Below are 17,704 nucleotides of genomic sequence, written 5' to 3'. Positions count from 1 at the left end.
ATTAAGTCTTTGTCACTTAGAATATGTTCCCCTCGTGTCCAAAAAACTCTAAATTTAGTCTTTGTCACTTAGAATATGTTCCCCTAGTGTCCAAAAAACTCTAAATTAAGTCTTTGTCACTTAGAATATGTTCCCCTAGTGTCCAAAAAAACTCTAAATTAAGTGTGTCACTTAGAATATGTTCCCCTAGTGTCCAAATAACTTTTAATTAAGTCTGTGTTACTTAGAATATGTTCCCCATACTAAAATGTTACCAAAAACATATAACTTTGTCTTGAATTTGAAAAAAAAAAAAAACATTTTATTTTTCACTAAAGAAGGGTTCGGTGGATGCGCATATGCAACTGGTGGGGTTCGGTACCTCCAACAAGGTTAAGAACCACTGATCTAGATCCTCTCTATGTGTTGTTTTTCTAGCTCGTCTGCGGGGAGCCAGGTGCGTCCAAACAATAAGCCCCGCCCACTTCTACCCTAAAAAACACACACACACACAAAAAAAACACGAGCCATATGTCTTTCTGGCGGAGACACTTTTAAAGACTTTTTCTTGCACTTTTAAACATGTGCCGACAACCGCAGCCCACTTGGGAACCTTCGTGTAGTTTTAAGACGACACCGGTGCTTTAGGACGTCTCCCCCAAAAACCACCAACACCGGGGACGGACGGAGCGGTTCGTGGGGAAAAATGTGTTGTCATGTCGGGCAGCAGCAAACATGGCTTCCCCGTCGTCTACCTACCTACCGCGCGGCTCGGCTTGACAACCGAACCGGGGCGACTGTAGCCTGAAGAGCTCGGAAAGTCTCTCGCGGTAAACAAGTTTCGCCGAGTAAAGGAGGGCGAGGGTGAGGGCTCGACGCCGCCGCCATGGAGCCGCGGCACAGGGAGTTGCTGGAGAAGTGTCAGCAGAACCTGGCCGAGTCCGTCACGGACGCCGAGCGGCTTGTGGAGGTCCTGTCCCGGGATGGCACCCTCAGCCTGGCCGAGCGTCACGAGCTAGCCGCCCGCAGTGGCGATGATGGCGGCAGTAGCGGTGGTTCCTCGTCCCCCAACGCGGAGAAAGTGGAGCTCCTGGTGCAGATCCTGCTCCGGAAGGACCGGGACCACTTCGCCGAGTTCTGCTCAGCCCTGGAGGAGACGAACCCTCACCTGCGGTCGGTGCTGCTCACCGGTACCTCGGGGCCCGTGGACCACAGCACCGGTAAGACCAAAACTTGTTTTAGGGGTAAATGAAAGTTGAGTCTCTACGTCAGTGTTTTTCAACCTTTTTCTGAGCCGAGGCATATTTTTTGGCGTTGAAAAATCCGGAGGGACACCACCAGCAGAAATAATTAAAAAAAACGACGGTAAAATGTCGTTGTCGCAACTGTTGGATATGACTTTAAACTACTGTGTTAAACGTACGGCCCGCGGGCCGGATCAGGCTAGAGATGTCCGATAAATGCTTTAAAATGTAATATCGGAAATTATTGGTATCGTTTTTTTAAATTATCGGTATCGTTTTTTATTTATTTTTTATTTTAATTTTTTTTTTTTAAATTAAATCAGCATAAAAAACACAAGATAAATGATAAATAAATGATAAATGGGTTGTACTTGTATAGCGCTTTTCTACCTTCAAGGTACTCAAAGCGCTTTGACACTACTTCCACATTTACCCATTCACACACACATTCACACACTGATGGAGGGAGCTGCCATGCAAGGCGCTAACCAGCACCCATCAGGAGCAAGGGTGAAGTGTCTTGCTCAGGACACAACGGATATGACTAGGTCGGTACTAGGTGGGGATTGAACAAGGGACCCTCGGGTCGCGCACGGCCACTCTTCCACTGCGCCACGCCGTAAGATACACTTACAATTAGTGCACCAACCCAAAAAACCTTCCTCCCCCATTCACACTCATTCACACAAAAGGGTTGTTTCTTTCTGTTATTAATATTCTTGTTCCTACATTATATATCAATATATATCAATACAGTCTGCAGGGATACAGTCCGTAAGCACACATGATTGTGCGTTCTGCTGATCCACTAATAGTACTAACTAGGGATGTCCGATAATGGCTTTTTGCCGATATTCCGATATTGTCCAACTCTTTAATTACCGATACCGATATCAACCGATACCAATATCAACCGATATATACAGTCGTGGAATTAACACATTATTATGCCTAATTTAGACAACCAGTTATGGTGACGATAGGGTACTTTAAAAAAATAAAAATAAGATAAATAAATTAAAAACATTTTCTTGAATAAAAAAGAAAGTAAAACAATATAAAAACAGTTACATTGAAACTAGTAATTAATGAAAATTAGTCAAATTAACTGTTAAAGGTTAGTACTATTAGTGGACCAGCAGCACGCACAATCATGTGTGCTTACGGACTGTATCCCTTGCAGACTGTATTGATATATATTGATATGTAATGTAGGAACCAGAATATTAATAACAAAAAGAAACAACCTTTTTGTGTGAATGAGTGTGAATGAGTTTTTTTGGGTTGGTGCACTCATTGTAAGTGTATCTTGTGTTTTTTATGTTGATTTAATAAATTAAAAAAACGATACCGATAATAAAAACGATATCGATAATTTCCGATATTACATTTTAAACACATTTATCGGCCGATAATATCGGCAGGCCGATATTATCGGACATCTGTAGTACTAACCTTTAACAGTTAATTTTACTCATTTTCATTAATTACTAGTAACTGTTTTTGTATTGTTTTATTTTCTTTTTTATTCAAGAAAATGTTTTTAATTTATTTATCTTATTTTATTTTTTTATTTAAAAAAAAAAAGGACCTTATCTTCACCATACCTGGTTGTCCAAATTAGGCATAATAATGTGTTAATTCCACGACTGTATTTATCGGGATCGGTTGATATCGGTATGGGTAATTAAAGAGTTGGACAATATCGGATATCGGCAAAAAGTCATTATCGGACATCCCTAATTTTAGCACAATCCCATTCAAGATCTGACAAACATTACAGGGAGACAGAACAGGATCGCTGATGGGTCTGCCAACTTCCGGCACCCCTTACAAAAAAGGTGAGAAACGCTGGGGAGGTGAGAAAATGTTTTCCTCCATGCGGCCCCTGAGCTAAAATGAGTTTGACACCCATCCATTTTCTACCGCTTGTCCCTTACGGGGTCGCGGGGGGTGCTGGAGCCTATCTCAGCTGCATTCGGGCGGAAGGCGGTGTACACCCTGGACAAGTCGCCACCTCATCACAGGGCCAACACAGATAGACAGACAACATTCACACTCACATTCACACACTAGGGCCAATTTAGTGTTGCCAATCAACCTATCCCCAGGTGCATGTCTTTGGAGGTGGGAGGAAGCCGGAGTACCTGGAGGGATCCCACGCAGTCACAGGGAGAACATGCAAACTCCACACAGAAAGATCCCGAGCCCGGGATTGAACTCAGGACCTTCGTATTGTGAGGCACATGCACTAACCCCTGGTCCGCCGTGCTGCCCGCTATGAGTTTGACACCCCTGCTTTAAACCATCACCAAGCATGCATCAGTATAGCTCTTGTCTCAAAGTAGGTGTATTGTCATGACCTGTCACATCACTCCGTGATTTATTTTGAGTTGTTTGCTGTTTTCGTGTGTGTCGTGTTTTAGTTCTTGTCTTGCGCTCCTATTTTGGTGGCTTTTTCCTCTTTTTTTGGTATTTTCCTGTAGCAGTTTCATGTCTTCCTTTTGAGTGATTTTTCCCACATCTGCTTTGTTTTAGCAATCAAGAATATTTCTTGTTTTTATCCTTCTTTGTGGGGACATTGTTGATTGTCATCATGTTTGGATGTACATTGTGGACGCCGTCTTTGCTCCACAGTAAGTCTTTGCTGTTGTCCAGCATTCTGTTTTTGTTTACTTTGTAGCCAGTTCAGTTTTAGTTTCGTTCTGCATAGCCTTCCCTAAGCTTCAATGCCTTTTTTTAGGGCAGTCACCTTTTGTTTATTTTTGGTTTAAGCATTAGACACTTTTTTTACCTTCACGTTGCCTCCCGCTGTTTCTGACATCTACAAAGCAATTCGCTACCGGCTGCCACCTACTGATATGGAAGAGTATTACATGGTTACTCTGCCAAGCTCTAGACAGCACCAATACTAAACAACAACACATAATTTGTAGACTATAATTACTGGTTTGCAAAAAATATTTTTAACCCACATAGGTGAAATTAGTTCATCTCACATGGCACAACAGACTGTATCTCACGACACTAGTGCCGCGGCACAGTGGTTGAAAAACACTGCTCTACGTTAGTAAACAATAACTTTGACGTATTTCGAAGGAAACTGTATTTATAAAAAGCCACATGGACATACGTAAATGTTATCCTGCTACTAAGCCAGCACTTTTTCCTTTGAGGGGGGGTATCCATCTGCCTGGACGGTTTGGGACATGTTATGGTATTACAGTCATGTGACAAAGTGCCACTAAAAGCCACCAAATGCCCAGCTTGCCTGTTTTTTAATGGATCCAAAAAGCAATCTAACCATTAACTAAATCAATGCAAAGCTGGCCTGAAGTTCTTTGTAAGGTCAAAGGGTCACAGTGAGTGCAAGGAGGGGGGCGGGGTGTCATGTAGAGTGTGTTTTTAAGGTTGTGGTTATTTAGTTACATAACTTTAAAAGTTGTTATATACAATGTTGCAGCACTTTAAATGGGCCATATTGTGATTTTTGTTCCATTTTTAGAACACTTCATTTTGGTCCACGTAACATGTAATGATGGTTCTTTGGTGAAAAATTTGCATAGTGTTTGTTTCACAGACCTATTTTTGCTCCCTTGGAAAACAAGACGTTTTGAGAAGCAGAGTTGTTAGATGCAAATGAACCCTTCCTCACCACGCCCCCTCACGCTGAGTCAGCACTTGCCCGGCACTCGGCAGAAATGTTTTGTAGTTTTTTAGCTTTCTTGCTTTTATAGGTTGTATTCATCTGACGCAGGGGTCGGCAACCCAACATGTTTAAAGAGACCAATTGGACCAAAAATACAACAACAAAAAACCTGTTTGGAGCCGCAAAAAGTTAAAAGCCTTATGTAAGTGTTATAATGAAGGCAACACATTAAGTAAGTGTCTCAGAGGGTGAGATAATTCCTGGAAATTACTGTCTTAAAACTGTCAAAAAGTATAGATGTGTGTGTCCAAGTTAAGGAAAAGGACAGGCGTTCTTCTTCTAATGGATTTATTACAATCTTTGCAAGCTGGGTAACGTTTGCTGTGGTCTGGAACACCATGACACACAATCAGAAACGCAGCTAATATTACATACAGATAATCTGTCATGAGACATGCAAATATCAATTAAATACACAGAGGACATAAGTCAGGGAAATTAAATGAACTCAAATATACCTACAAACGAGGCATAATGATGCAATATGAACACACAGCTAGCCCAAATAACATGGATTATTAGCACTCCAATAAGTCAACAACATCAACAAAGTTCACCTTTGTGCATTCACGCACAGCATAAAACGTTTGGTGGACAAAATTAGACAAAGAAGGAGTGGCATAAAACACGTTTTTCTGTGGCAGCGTCGGAGAAAGTTGTACATGTAAACAAACTACAGTGAGTTCAAGGACCACCAAAATTAGTAGGACAAAACGGCGCTGGCCAAATACTGACATTTGGCAACAAGTTAGCTGAATTCTGATAAAAGCTCTAATGAAAAAACAAGCAACACTGGAGCCTAATATGACATGAAGAGAATATGATGAATACTTTTATATATTTATGGAAAGTAAGTAATAAATAAAATTAACTTTTACTAATTTATGTTTGTGGTTTATGTTAGGCCAGCAGAGAAGGTCTTGCTGGCCCTGACGGCACACCACTGGTTGGAACCGTTCAAAATGCGAAAAGGATAACAGTTTCTTCAGAGTTCCTCGAGAGGTAATTAAGAAGAGTGCAAGATTCAGTCCAGGGTAGCAGATTGAGTCGAAGAACGCACAAGTTGAGTTGAGTTTGAGTTTATTTCGAACATGCATGCATACAACATGATACATCACAATTTCCAGTTTCTCTATTCAACAAGTTTGCAGTGATCCCTGCGTTAAATGTTTGTCTGATATACTTTTACGTTTAGTATTTCCCATTTAAGTATTATCTTGATAACATGTGCATTTTATCGTGCTTCGGAATTCTTAAGACGCATTTTTGCTACAAGTGTTACGTAAACCACCAACTCGGCGAGCCTAAATAAAATAATCAAGTGTGAGCAAAACCTAAGAGTTAAACTAAAGGTAGAAATCATAAATTTAGCATTTAGCACATTCAAAATGTTGAGATCTATAGTTATATTTTGATGAAGGTAAGGAAAACCTCGTAAACCGTGCGTGCAACACCAACAAGACAACAAACATGGCTGTACACGCAAAGTTTAATCACGAAATGCAAACTTAGCTGAGCAAAAAAACGACACATGATTTATCCGGTGGAGTATTGATAGCAATTTCCTCGACCCAGCCACACACAAAGAAGTTGTAGACCTCCGTGCTTTTCCAAGTTTTCATCTGTTTTGCTGTGTAGAATGACATCTGGAGCACCAGATAGTTCGACATATCTGGGAACGTGACCGACAGATAATCCTTGAGATCACTCGACAAATCTTTTTAGATAACAAATAGGGATAGATTCCATTGCATGGTTTGATTTTTTTGCTTGTATCTGCTTTTAGCGGTAAGATCTAGGCCCCTTGCGTACTCGGGTAGTCCACACTTTGTTTGCTACAAAGTAGCCATGTTGGTTTGGTGGCCCACCACTTGGTTTACTTTCGTTTAAAAGTCACGTGACGGAATACAACCTATTGTGCACTTTGGACATCCATCTGTTTTGAGTGACTTTCACCGCAACACAACATCCTAGATGATATAGCGAGATCAACGGGATCGCCGTGTTTTATTGTTTGCGCGATAAGGAGACTATGCGGTCTGTAATAATCTGTAATGAGTTAAACTTCTACAGAGTCTGTATCTCTTCAATGCTAAATCCTGGACAAATCCATGTGTATATTGACAGTAAAAGGTTTTTTTATTCTATATCATGTTAATACTTTCACTGCTGCTCCTTTGAACATTTGTAAACAATGGAAGCTCAAGCCGGCAGCAGTACACCACACTACGAGCGTCATCGGATTATAATACTAACTGGTCCATTGACCAACACAGTAAGCACTGGTCCAATTAAAAGTCGTTTCTAGGAAAATCATACTCTTAATTTTTAATGCTTCTGTAACAGTAGAAAGCTAAGCTAGCTACACAACAATTTGTGCTAACATTGCTAACGCATCATCCACACTTTTCTAACTTACTGTTTTTACTTTCCGCTTCATTGTCTCCTCCATTCCCATAAATAATAGTCACCGAGCCTGCCATTAAAAAAAGTTTTTTCTTCTTCAGAAAATCCATTTTTTGTGAAGGTCTGTGTTTGAAGGAGAGCTAATCTTTGCACACACTCCAAGTGACTTCTTCACAGATGAAAGCACATTGCCACAACTGATAAAAGTTCAAAGTAAGGCACTTTTTACTTCAAATGAGGCTAAAAGTAGTGACTTGCGCTGGTTAAAGTAAACAAACCGAGCACTTTTCTTCATTGGGTTTCATCATCGACATGATGTTGTAGCACAGCCGGTTTTATATAAATTTAAATTGGCCGACACCCGGAAAAATGTTTGGGTAAATGTCTACTATATATGAATGATCCGCTGACGTCACAGTTGAACAAAATTCCAAACGGACCGAAGAAGGAAGGAAGGAAAAGTTGTTTTATAAATATCTCTGCAGTGTCTCCACGGTTTGATATAAAATTTTCAGGACTTATGCGGTTCCTAAATGCACATAAGCAGGTACCAATAGGTAAGAAAATATGGTTTTGCATAATAGATCCCCTTTAAAGGTGAGGTCCCACAAAAGTGTTGAAAGTATATTGATGCAGACAGTTTAAAAGTGCATTTTTGTTTTCTTACACTGCAAGTTAATTTAGATTTTTTTTGGCCTGTATTAGATTTTTTTCATGTCAATATAAACGGTGCAATGCAACATTTTTCAAATCCGACCCAGACCTCTTTCGTATGTGGATATAAATCAGATATGTATCCGATGCGACTGGACTCTGAACAATCATGGCGCATTCATCCGACCAATACGTCATAATTATTCTTCAAACTAGATGGTTGCAAAATAAATAGTTGACAAATAAGCAGAAAATAGGCGAAAATAATATTTTTGGAACTCATGTCAATGTTCCACCACTTCTGTCTCCAACTGCTCGCCCACATGCTTTTCGCAGTAGACGTCGAAATGTCCCACAAACTAGAAAAAGCCAAAATGCAAAGTCCTTGAAATTGCCACAAACGCGCCCTGACTGAGACCTACTAGAATTGCAGCCATGTTTCCTCCCTTAAACACTGTTTACACGTTTGACATCATGTATACATGCAAGTCAGATTGCATTCACAATAGACATCGCATTTTTTTGTTAAGTGAATGACTACATAACAAAATCGTATTTGTCCCAAAAATTCAAATTGCACATTCTACTCTACAGTGTGAAGATAGCTTTAATAAACCCTGATTGATTGATTGATTGAGACTTTTATTAGTAGATTGCACAGTACAGTACATATTCTGTACAATTGACCACTAAATGGTAACACCCGAAAAAGTTTTTCACTTCTGTCTCCAACTGCTCGCCCACATGCTTATCGCAGTAGACGTCGAAATGTCCCACAAACTAGAAAAAGCCAAAATGCAAAATCCTTGAAATTGCCACAAACGCGCCCTGACTGAGACCTATTAGAATTGCAGCCATGTTTGCTCCCTTAAACACTGTTTACACGTTTGACGTCATGTATACATGCAAGTCAGATTGCATTCACATTAGATCGCATTTTTTTGTTAAGTGAACGACTACATAACAAAATCGTATTTGTCCCAAAAATTTAAATTGCACATTCTACTCTACAGTGTGAACATAGCTTTAGTAAGCCCTGATTGATTGATTGATTGAGACTTTTGTTAGTAGATTGCACAGTACAGTACATATTCTGTACAATTGACCACTAAATGGTAACACCCGAATAAGTTTTTCAACTTGTTTAAGTCAGGGTCCACGTTAATCAATTCATGGTACCTTAGCTTCTGTAGCTTTAATGCTAATTGGTTGCGTTTGTCTACTCATAGTAGATGCCGCGTATACAGTGGTACCTCAACTCATAAATACGATTTGTTCCATGACCGAGCTTGTCTTTATCCTTAGTCGTATTGCCCATTGAAATCAATTTAATTCATGCTTGCCTCTGTCCCCCGTCCCCACCCAAACAGCATACCTTTTTTTTTTAACCAACATCATGCCTTTTTAAAAAGAAAAAAACAACTTTTAGATAAGAAATACTGTTTGAAAGTCAATACAATAGAATGTACTACAAACAACTAGTACAAAGTAGTTGTATGAAATATTTGACAGCATTTATGCGGTTTCTCTTACTCTGTCCAGTGTCCGCCTATTATAACCGACGTGTATTCATAAAGCTGGTTTCTTGTTTCCCTCGGATCTGGCAACACTGTCTTAGTCGTGTAACAATAGGAACTTAGACGTTGTTTATTATTCATACCAACCTCTTTGAGTGATGGACCGTAAAGGTCAGAGTTGACAGCAACAGACGTCTGCCCAGTGAGCAAAGCTAATGCTCTAGTTCAGGGGTCGGGAACCTGTGGCTCTTTTGATGACTGCATCTGGCTCTCAGATAAATCTTACCAGACATTGCTTAACACGATAAGTAATGATTAATTCCACTGGTAATCACAGTGTTAAAAATAACATTCAAAATATAAAACATTCTCATGCATTTTAATCCATCCATCCATCCATTTTCTACCGCTTGTCCCTTTCCATCCATCTGTGTGGAGTTTGCATGTCCTCCCCGTGACTGCGTGGGTTCTCTCCGGGTACTTTGGCTTCCTCCCACCTCCAAAGACATGCACCTGGGGATAAGTTGATTGGCAACACTAAATTGGCCCTAGTGTGTGGATGTGAGTGTGAATGTTGTCTGTCTATCTGTGTTGGCCCTGCGATGAGGTGGCGACTTGTCCAGGGTGTACCCCGCCTTCCGCCCGATTGTAGCTGAGATAGGCTCCAGCGCCCCCCGCGACCCCAAAAGGGAATAAGCGGTTGAAAATGGATGGATGGATGGATGTTTTCTACCGCGCCTGTTCAAGAAGTCGCATTATTGGTAAGAAGAATTGTATTTATTATTGGTTAGCTTCAGGAAAACAATGTTATTAAAAATAATAAGAGACTTATTATACTCTAAAAATGTTGGTCTTACTTAAAAATGCACGCATTTAGTTGTATTCAGTGTTAAAAAATATTATATGGCTCTCACGGAAATGCATTTTAAAATATTTGGTTTTCATGGCTCTCTCAGCCAATAAGGTTACCAACCCCTGCTCTAGTTTGTTGAGTCAGGAAAAAAGAACGAATGTGAATACGTCATGCAAACCATTTGGCAGCTTCTCTATATTTTCATGGATTAATGTCCACTATTTGGAAGCTGCTTCAGAGTGGTACAGACTGACGGCGTTCTGGTAGCGCCACTTTCCAAAGTATTCTACAAAATGGGAAAACATTTTTAGTTTTTCCGATTTTGCGGGTGTCGTTCTTCTCATTCACGTTTTTAGTTCTGGTGGTTGGAGGGCAGAATTGTGTCGATCTCTGTGTGCCGTTTGTTTATTTGATCATTCAAATCAAATCAACTTTATTTATAAAGCACATTTAAAATTTACCACAGGGGTATCCAAAGTAAAAATAATATACAAAGATAAGGATAATATACAATACATATATTTGCACAGGCATAGCTACGGTACAAGCTAATTTTCATCTGTTGTTCGCAGGCAAAGGCAAATTGACAGCAGGGTGAAAATACATTCAACTCCATACACTGTAATTACCGACAAAATTCAAAATACAGCTATGGACAAAAACTATTGCAACCGCAGCAGAAATGCTCGCAACTCAAGTTATGTACGCAACTTAAAGCAAAACAAAAAGCCGAGAGACAGCTCATATCTCAAATTATTCTTACTCATAAGTTGAGGTGCTACTACATCACATAAAACAACGTAATATTAGAAGCAAAACCGGAGGACACTAATGTTCGCAATGCTAGCATAGCTATGTGAGCTACGGTGCTAAATTACACTGGTATTATAACAGCAACATCATGCTCGGTAAGTGTATTTGCTGAAGAAACACAAAAACACACTTGCAGCTCCAAGCTGACTGAGAAATAGTTGGCAAAGTTTTATTTTATGATGTGTAGTGAAGCCTTTTTTTTTTTTTCTTTTTTTTTTAAATAGACAAAGTTGTCCTTCAAACGGCAGGCTCATATAGTTTTTTGCAGAAGATTTGTAAAAACAGCATTGCATTCTGATGATATAAAGGATCTTTGAACAGCCTTTTTGCAGAGGGTTCTTCAAAATAGGCAGAACGTTCCTAGCATAGAGGATCTGGGACTTGCATTTTTGCAGCTGCTATTTGAAAATACATAACGATCTTTGACTGGCGATTTTGCAGTTGAGTCCTACAAGCAGCATTGAGCTCCTGTCATTTAGAAGATCTTTGACTAGCATGGTTCTATATTGACGTTATGTACTTGTGAAGGTTGCATTGACATACACAAGATAGGAATAATAGAGAAGGAAGAAGTTCAGTCCTTCCGGCCATTAACGTTCTAAAAATGTTCATGTTATTTGGATCCCCAAACCTCAAAACTCTTCAGCATTGCCTTAAATATCTGTATATCTATTTTTTATGTATGCATGATCCTTGCATCCTTTAACAAAAGCAATATTTCCATCCCTTAGTTCTTCCCGCTCATCTAAAGCGAGCCGATAGCAACGTGTTCATTATGCATTCATCCTCTTCGTATTATTTATGGGAATACTGGCGGTCGCTCGTTTGGGCTTCTCCCCCAATTTTTCCGCTGCATTTCACAATCGGGCAGCACATCTAAAACCCAGCGGTGATACACTTAAAGAGCTTTGTACGCCAACGTGCGAGCCCCGTTGGAGCAGTAGTCACCGTCAGTGGGCAGAGCCGCCGTTGAGTACCGGGCGGACAGGTTCCTCCAGTAAAAGAAGGATAACAGTAGCGCACAGTAATACATGCATATCTGTAAAATCAATAAGCACTAGTATAATAGATGCAGGTCATTCACATTGCTGCTGACCTACAATAACACAATCAATGTATATTTAACTATTGCCTACAGGAAGCCTTTTTTCCCTTAAATAAACAAAAGAGCTTATATTATTTATTCCACTGGGTGCTGCAGGGCATGGCTGCAGGGACCTTTTGTTGCTTTGTGTTAGCACAGTAAGCAGCATATGACGAGGGCGTGTGTCACGTTTACTGGGACGCCACATGGAGTGTTTGCGAGGAGGAAACGGCTACTTTATTACATAGATGAACAACAGGCAAAAATTGTTGCAAAAATCTAACTTTTGTTGTTTTTATGGTTAGAAATCTGGACTGTATTTGATTCATGTTATAAACTATATTTAAAGGGGAACATTATCACAATTTCAGAATGGTTAAAACCATTAAAAATCAGTTCCCAGTGGCTTATTATATTTTTCGAAGTTTTTTTCAAAATTTTACCCATCACGCAATATCCCTAAAAAAAGCTTCAAAGTGCCTGATTTTAACCATCGTTATAAACACCCGTCCATTTTCCTGTGACGTCACAGAGTGAAGCCAACACAAACAAACATGGCGGAAAGAACAGCAAGCTATAGCGACATTAGCTCGGCTTCAGACTCGGATTTCAGCGGCTTAAGCGATTCAACAGATTACGAATGTATTGAAACGGATGGTTGTAGTGTGGAGGCAGGTAGCGAAAACGAAATTGAAGAAGAAACTGAAGCTATTGAGCCATATCGGTTTGAACCGTATGCAAGCGAAACCGACGAAAACGACACGACAGCCAGCGACACGGGAGAAAGCGAGGACGAATTCGGCGATCGCCTTCTAACCAACGATTGGTATGTGTTTGTTTGGCATTAAAGGAAACTAACAACTATGAACTAGGTTTACAGCATATGAAATACATTTGGCAACAACATGCACTTTGAGAGTGCAGACAGCCCAATTTTCATCAATTAATATATTCTGTAGACATACCCTCATGTCAGCAGGCCAGGGAAGCTAGGGTCGATATTCTTCTCTTGATCATCTTCAGTGGCATAAGGGACGGTGTGAGCCAAGACATCCAGGGGGTTTAGCTCGCTCGTCTGCGGGAACAAACTGCCGCCATTGCTTGCCGTGCTACCGAGGTCCTTTGTCCCTGAATTGCTCACACACTCCGGCAGATTCAATGGGGGTCTGGCGGCAGATTTCTTTGACTTTATCGTTGGAAATGCATCTGCTTTGAGTGTCGCAGGATATCCACACATTCTTGCCATCTCTGTCGTAGCATAGCTTTCGTCGGTAAAGTGTGCGGAACAAACGTCCAATTTCTTGCCACTTTCGCATCTTTGGGCCACTGGTGCGACTTGAATCCGTCCCTGTTCGTGTTGTTACACCCTCCGACAACACACCGACGAGGCATGATGTCTCCAAGGTACGGAAAACAGTCGAAAAAACGGAAAATAACAGAGCTGATTTGACTCGGTGTTTGAGAAAATGGCGGATTGCTTCGCGAGAGCGAATATTAGAAAGGCGTTTAATTCGCCAAAATTCACCCATTTAGAGTTCGGAAATCGGTTAAAAAAATATATGGTCTTTTTTCTGCAACATCAAGGTATATATTGACGCTTACATAGGTCTGGTGATAATGTTCCCCTTTAACAGTAGCCGCATGACAATTTGTTCTACAGTATTTTTTAAAGGAATATGTTTGAGAACTTGTAATTCAATCACTGAGTGGGGGGAAGAGATGACATCATTGTCTAATTTGCATAATTTGCAAACACACGATGAGCAAAAAAAAAAAAAAGACCTGCTGCTCGTTGAGAAGAGAAATACATGCTTATGTGTACAGCTCCACTAATGGACATTGGAGTGTTACTTTCAAAGGCAAAATTAAAGTATTGCTAGAAACATAATTTTATATGGGACTTTATTGTATCATATGTATAGTACATGTTCCAAAAAGAAAAAAGCATAAAACACCACCAGAATTAGAGATATTACAAGTCAAAGTGATGAAGCTTAGTGTTACGCTCATGACTTGGTGTAACTAAACATTACCCTATAAGATGAAGGCAATTGCATTTTATTGATATTTGAAATGTATTCAATGTTTATAAATTAATATTTAAATATACTAAATGTAAAAAAGGGAATACATATTCAAAATAAGATCATTAAATGAAATCTAGTTTGGTTACGCCATCATGAGAGCAACACAAGATTGTAAAAGTTTCAACTACAATTCTAAATAAGATGTCAAAAGCAAACTGAAATCAAATACACACAGCTTAAAGATTGATCAATACCTATTTAAATTTAGTAATACATAAATATGATGATTTATCAAAATATAAAAGATATATACCTGAACAGAACGCTCATGATGGTTACACCAAAAAGTAACGCTATGAATCGCGTTTTTCCAAGTTTTTTGGGCATTTTTATGTTATTTCCAAGCATCTCCTTTTTATTATCGTTGATTTTGAATGGTCAAACTAATGCATATTATATATGCATGCCCTAGTAAACAAAAAAAAAGTCATATTTATTTTGATTGTTGCATTTTGAAGTACATTTGTACCCATTACCAGAGATGTACACTTATATGTTAGTCTCAAAGTGTCCAATCAGACCAGAAAATGTCTATCAAAAACGGACTATCTTGCAGGTTTAACAAAGGTGAAAATAATTAATTTCTGGATTTGTACCAAAACTATGGGAGTTCTTTTTTTTTTTTTCTTCTTTTTTTTTTAGCTCAAAAAACACCTGAGCTTTTAATGTTCACAAACTGGAATCACATCAAAAATTTATGATTTGTGCATATGTAGTTTTGCATAATTCTGCTCACAAACAAGAAAATGCACAGTATGTAAAAAAAAAAAAAAGAAGCTGGTTGGTAGAGGCGAAAAAGCCTTGCCTGTACAGTAACCGTAGATTAGTTTTTCTACAGTTTTTCTGAAGGAGTTGTTATAGAACCTGTTTTAGGATGTGTGCAAAACCCCCTCCAGTGTTTCTGTCAGTAATGTTTAGACATATATCACAGGGAAATAATGGAAATGTCTAAAAACGGACTAACTTGTATTAGCAAATGTGAAAATAAGTCCTGCATTTGCACCAAAATTCTATGGGTTTTTATTATGCATAAAAAAACATCTCAGCATCTAATACTAACGAACTGAAATTGCATAGACATTTACAGTTTTGTGTCAGGCTGTGATCAGTTTGAGTAGAAAAAAGTCTACGTTTATATTCTGTTGCTTTGATTATCATATAATGAGTGTAACTAATAAAAATCGCTAAAATCCGGACTGCATGGCGTGCTCAGAACTTTATATATGCGGACATTGTTTCTGCAATAGAGCGCACATGTGAGTGGTGTAGGTGCCGTGATCTGTGTGGCGTTTAATTTTTTTAATTGTTGGTTTTAATTTTATTAACGCACACTGAAGTGTAATTTTAAGGTTTTAATGTTGACAATGTGCATTTATTAGAGCTACGGCTCGGTGATATGACTGATAACTGTATCATGATATACAGTAAGTGTTTTATATCGGTCGATATCAATAATTAGAGAAAAAATCATAATGCATTTTTGAATTTTAAATGCAATCCCTTCACCTATCAAGGCAGAAAGGAAAGGACATGTCAACACAGCCATGGAATACACTCAATCAATGTAAAGGAAATTCTAAAATCATATTGAACACTTAACAGTAACGTCTTTAAATGAAGGTGCAAAAATAAGGACTACTTAAAAAATGCTTAATAAAATGTAAACATGAGTAACCTGAGAAGAACTATTTTATGCATGTGTAGTGCCAGCTGTGCTGAAGGGTGAGGGTGGCTAAGGTGGTTTGGTATTACTGATTACAAGTGCCTTGGTCTGACTATGGTCCGTTTTTTTTTTTAATTCTAAAAAACTGCTATACTGTCGAGGTGATTTTTTTCTGTTTTATCCACAATTTCTTTGCTCCAGATTTTTAGATTTTCTTCTCACTCAATGCAAAGAATCAACCGTGAGACAACAAGAAGGCACAACCAAAAGCGATAGTTAATACTGTTACCTGATTGGCTATTAGCGTGCCACTCCCACTGATCAGTGATCACTTCCTGTGTTCCTTGGTTACCAACGAGCGTATGTCTTCGTTCATGCAACCAACCTTGCTTTGCAACTACCTGTTTATTCCAACAGAGAAGAAAGATATATATGTATCGAATGTTTTATCTAACACATTTTTTATTGATAGCGATTACGTATCCCATCTTGATACACTGTATATTGATATTGTTTTATCACCCAGCCCTATGTCAAACAAAAAAATCTTTGTCAACATTTTCCCTAAAATACGCATAGGGGCTATAAAGTGTGTTTTGTCCGATTAATTGAACAAACTAATGGATAGATTACTTGATTACGGATATACTCGATAGCTGCAGCCCTGGTTTTGTACATATCCATTCAGTAGTTTTTGATCATTCTGCCCACAAACAAGCAAAATTACGTCAACAAAAAGTGGGTTTTAAGAGGCAAAAAGCAACGGATGGTGGGTGTTTTGTTTTTTTGTTGGAAACCTTGTTCATAAAGCTTTCATGTTACAAGCAATATCGAACAATAGATAAGTTTGGGGGGTTTTTCTGAAGGAATTTTTCCAAAATTAGTTTTTAGGTGTGCGATAAATCACCTCCAGTGTGTTAGTAAGATCTAGACATGAATAACAGAAGAAAACTAGGAAAATGTATTAAAAGGAACTATCTAGCCGTTTTAATGAATCTGAAAATAATTCCTGGATTTGCGCCATGATTAGGTGGGTTTTGCATTAATCCATAACCTAACCCACTAAAAAGCTGTGTGCAAATTGGTTGAGTAGTTTCTGCATAATCCTGTTCACAAACAAGCGGATGTCATGGAGAAACACAACGGCTGGAGGCGTTCTTCACTGTCACCTATCTTTGCAAACAGAGGCTTTTGCGTAAACCAACACCGCCTTGCAGAAAAACACAGCCAAAAAGCATGAATGTACTCAATTAGGGCTTTAGCTATCGATTAATTTAGTAATCGAGTGATCTGTTGCTTTGTGTGCTCGATTAATTGAGTTATCGGATATAACACACTTTAAAGCCTCAATGCCTATTTCAGGGAAATGAACTTAAACCATAAGCATAAGCATTTAAATTACACTCTTAACACATTTGACTTAATGAACTTTTATCATTTAAAACCTCTCCGCTGTTCGCCGCCACACAAATAACAGCTCCCATGCACCACTGCTCTCTTGTGCGCTCTATTGCAGCAGCCCTGCGGAAACTATGTATTTATAGTTCCGGGCACTTGACGCTGTCCGGATTTTGATAATTTTTCTTTAGTTACACTCATTAATCGATCAATCGAAGCAACGCAGAATGGCTATCAAAGCTTTTTTAGAAATGTATTTAATCGATTAATCGTCACACAATAAACGATGTTTGCGCC

At 39.0% G+C, this 17,704-nt stretch overlaps 1 protein-coding gene across 2 annotated transcripts in view; it reads left to right on the top strand.

Annotated features, from left to right (window-relative positions):
• The first annotated feature begins 462 nt into the window (after window positions 1-462).
• LOC133610391 (disks large homolog 5-like) overlaps window positions 463-17,704 on the top strand; it is an 81,804-nt gene continuing 64,562 nt past the window's right edge. Inside the window, exon 1 of one of the 2 annotated variants that reach the window (XM_061966594.2) lies at window positions 463-1,199. In XM_061966594.2, the coding sequence (XP_061822578.2) occupies window positions 866-1,199 (334 nt within the window). In that variant the 5' untranslated portion in view covers window positions 463-865. The remainder of the gene's footprint in view (window positions 1,200-17,704) is intronic. The other variant, XM_061966595.2, reaches the window with a different exon arrangement.

The sequence above is a fragment of the Nerophis lumbriciformis genome, linkage group LG11 (assembly GCF_033978685.3).
Source record: "Nerophis lumbriciformis linkage group LG11, RoL_Nlum_v2.1, whole genome shotgun sequence".
Taxonomy (NCBI): Eukaryota; Metazoa; Chordata; class Actinopteri; order Syngnathiformes; family Syngnathidae; genus Nerophis; species Nerophis lumbriciformis.
The sequence above is the reverse complement of the archived record's forward strand: the minus strand, read 5'-3'. Positions and strand labels throughout refer to the sequence as shown.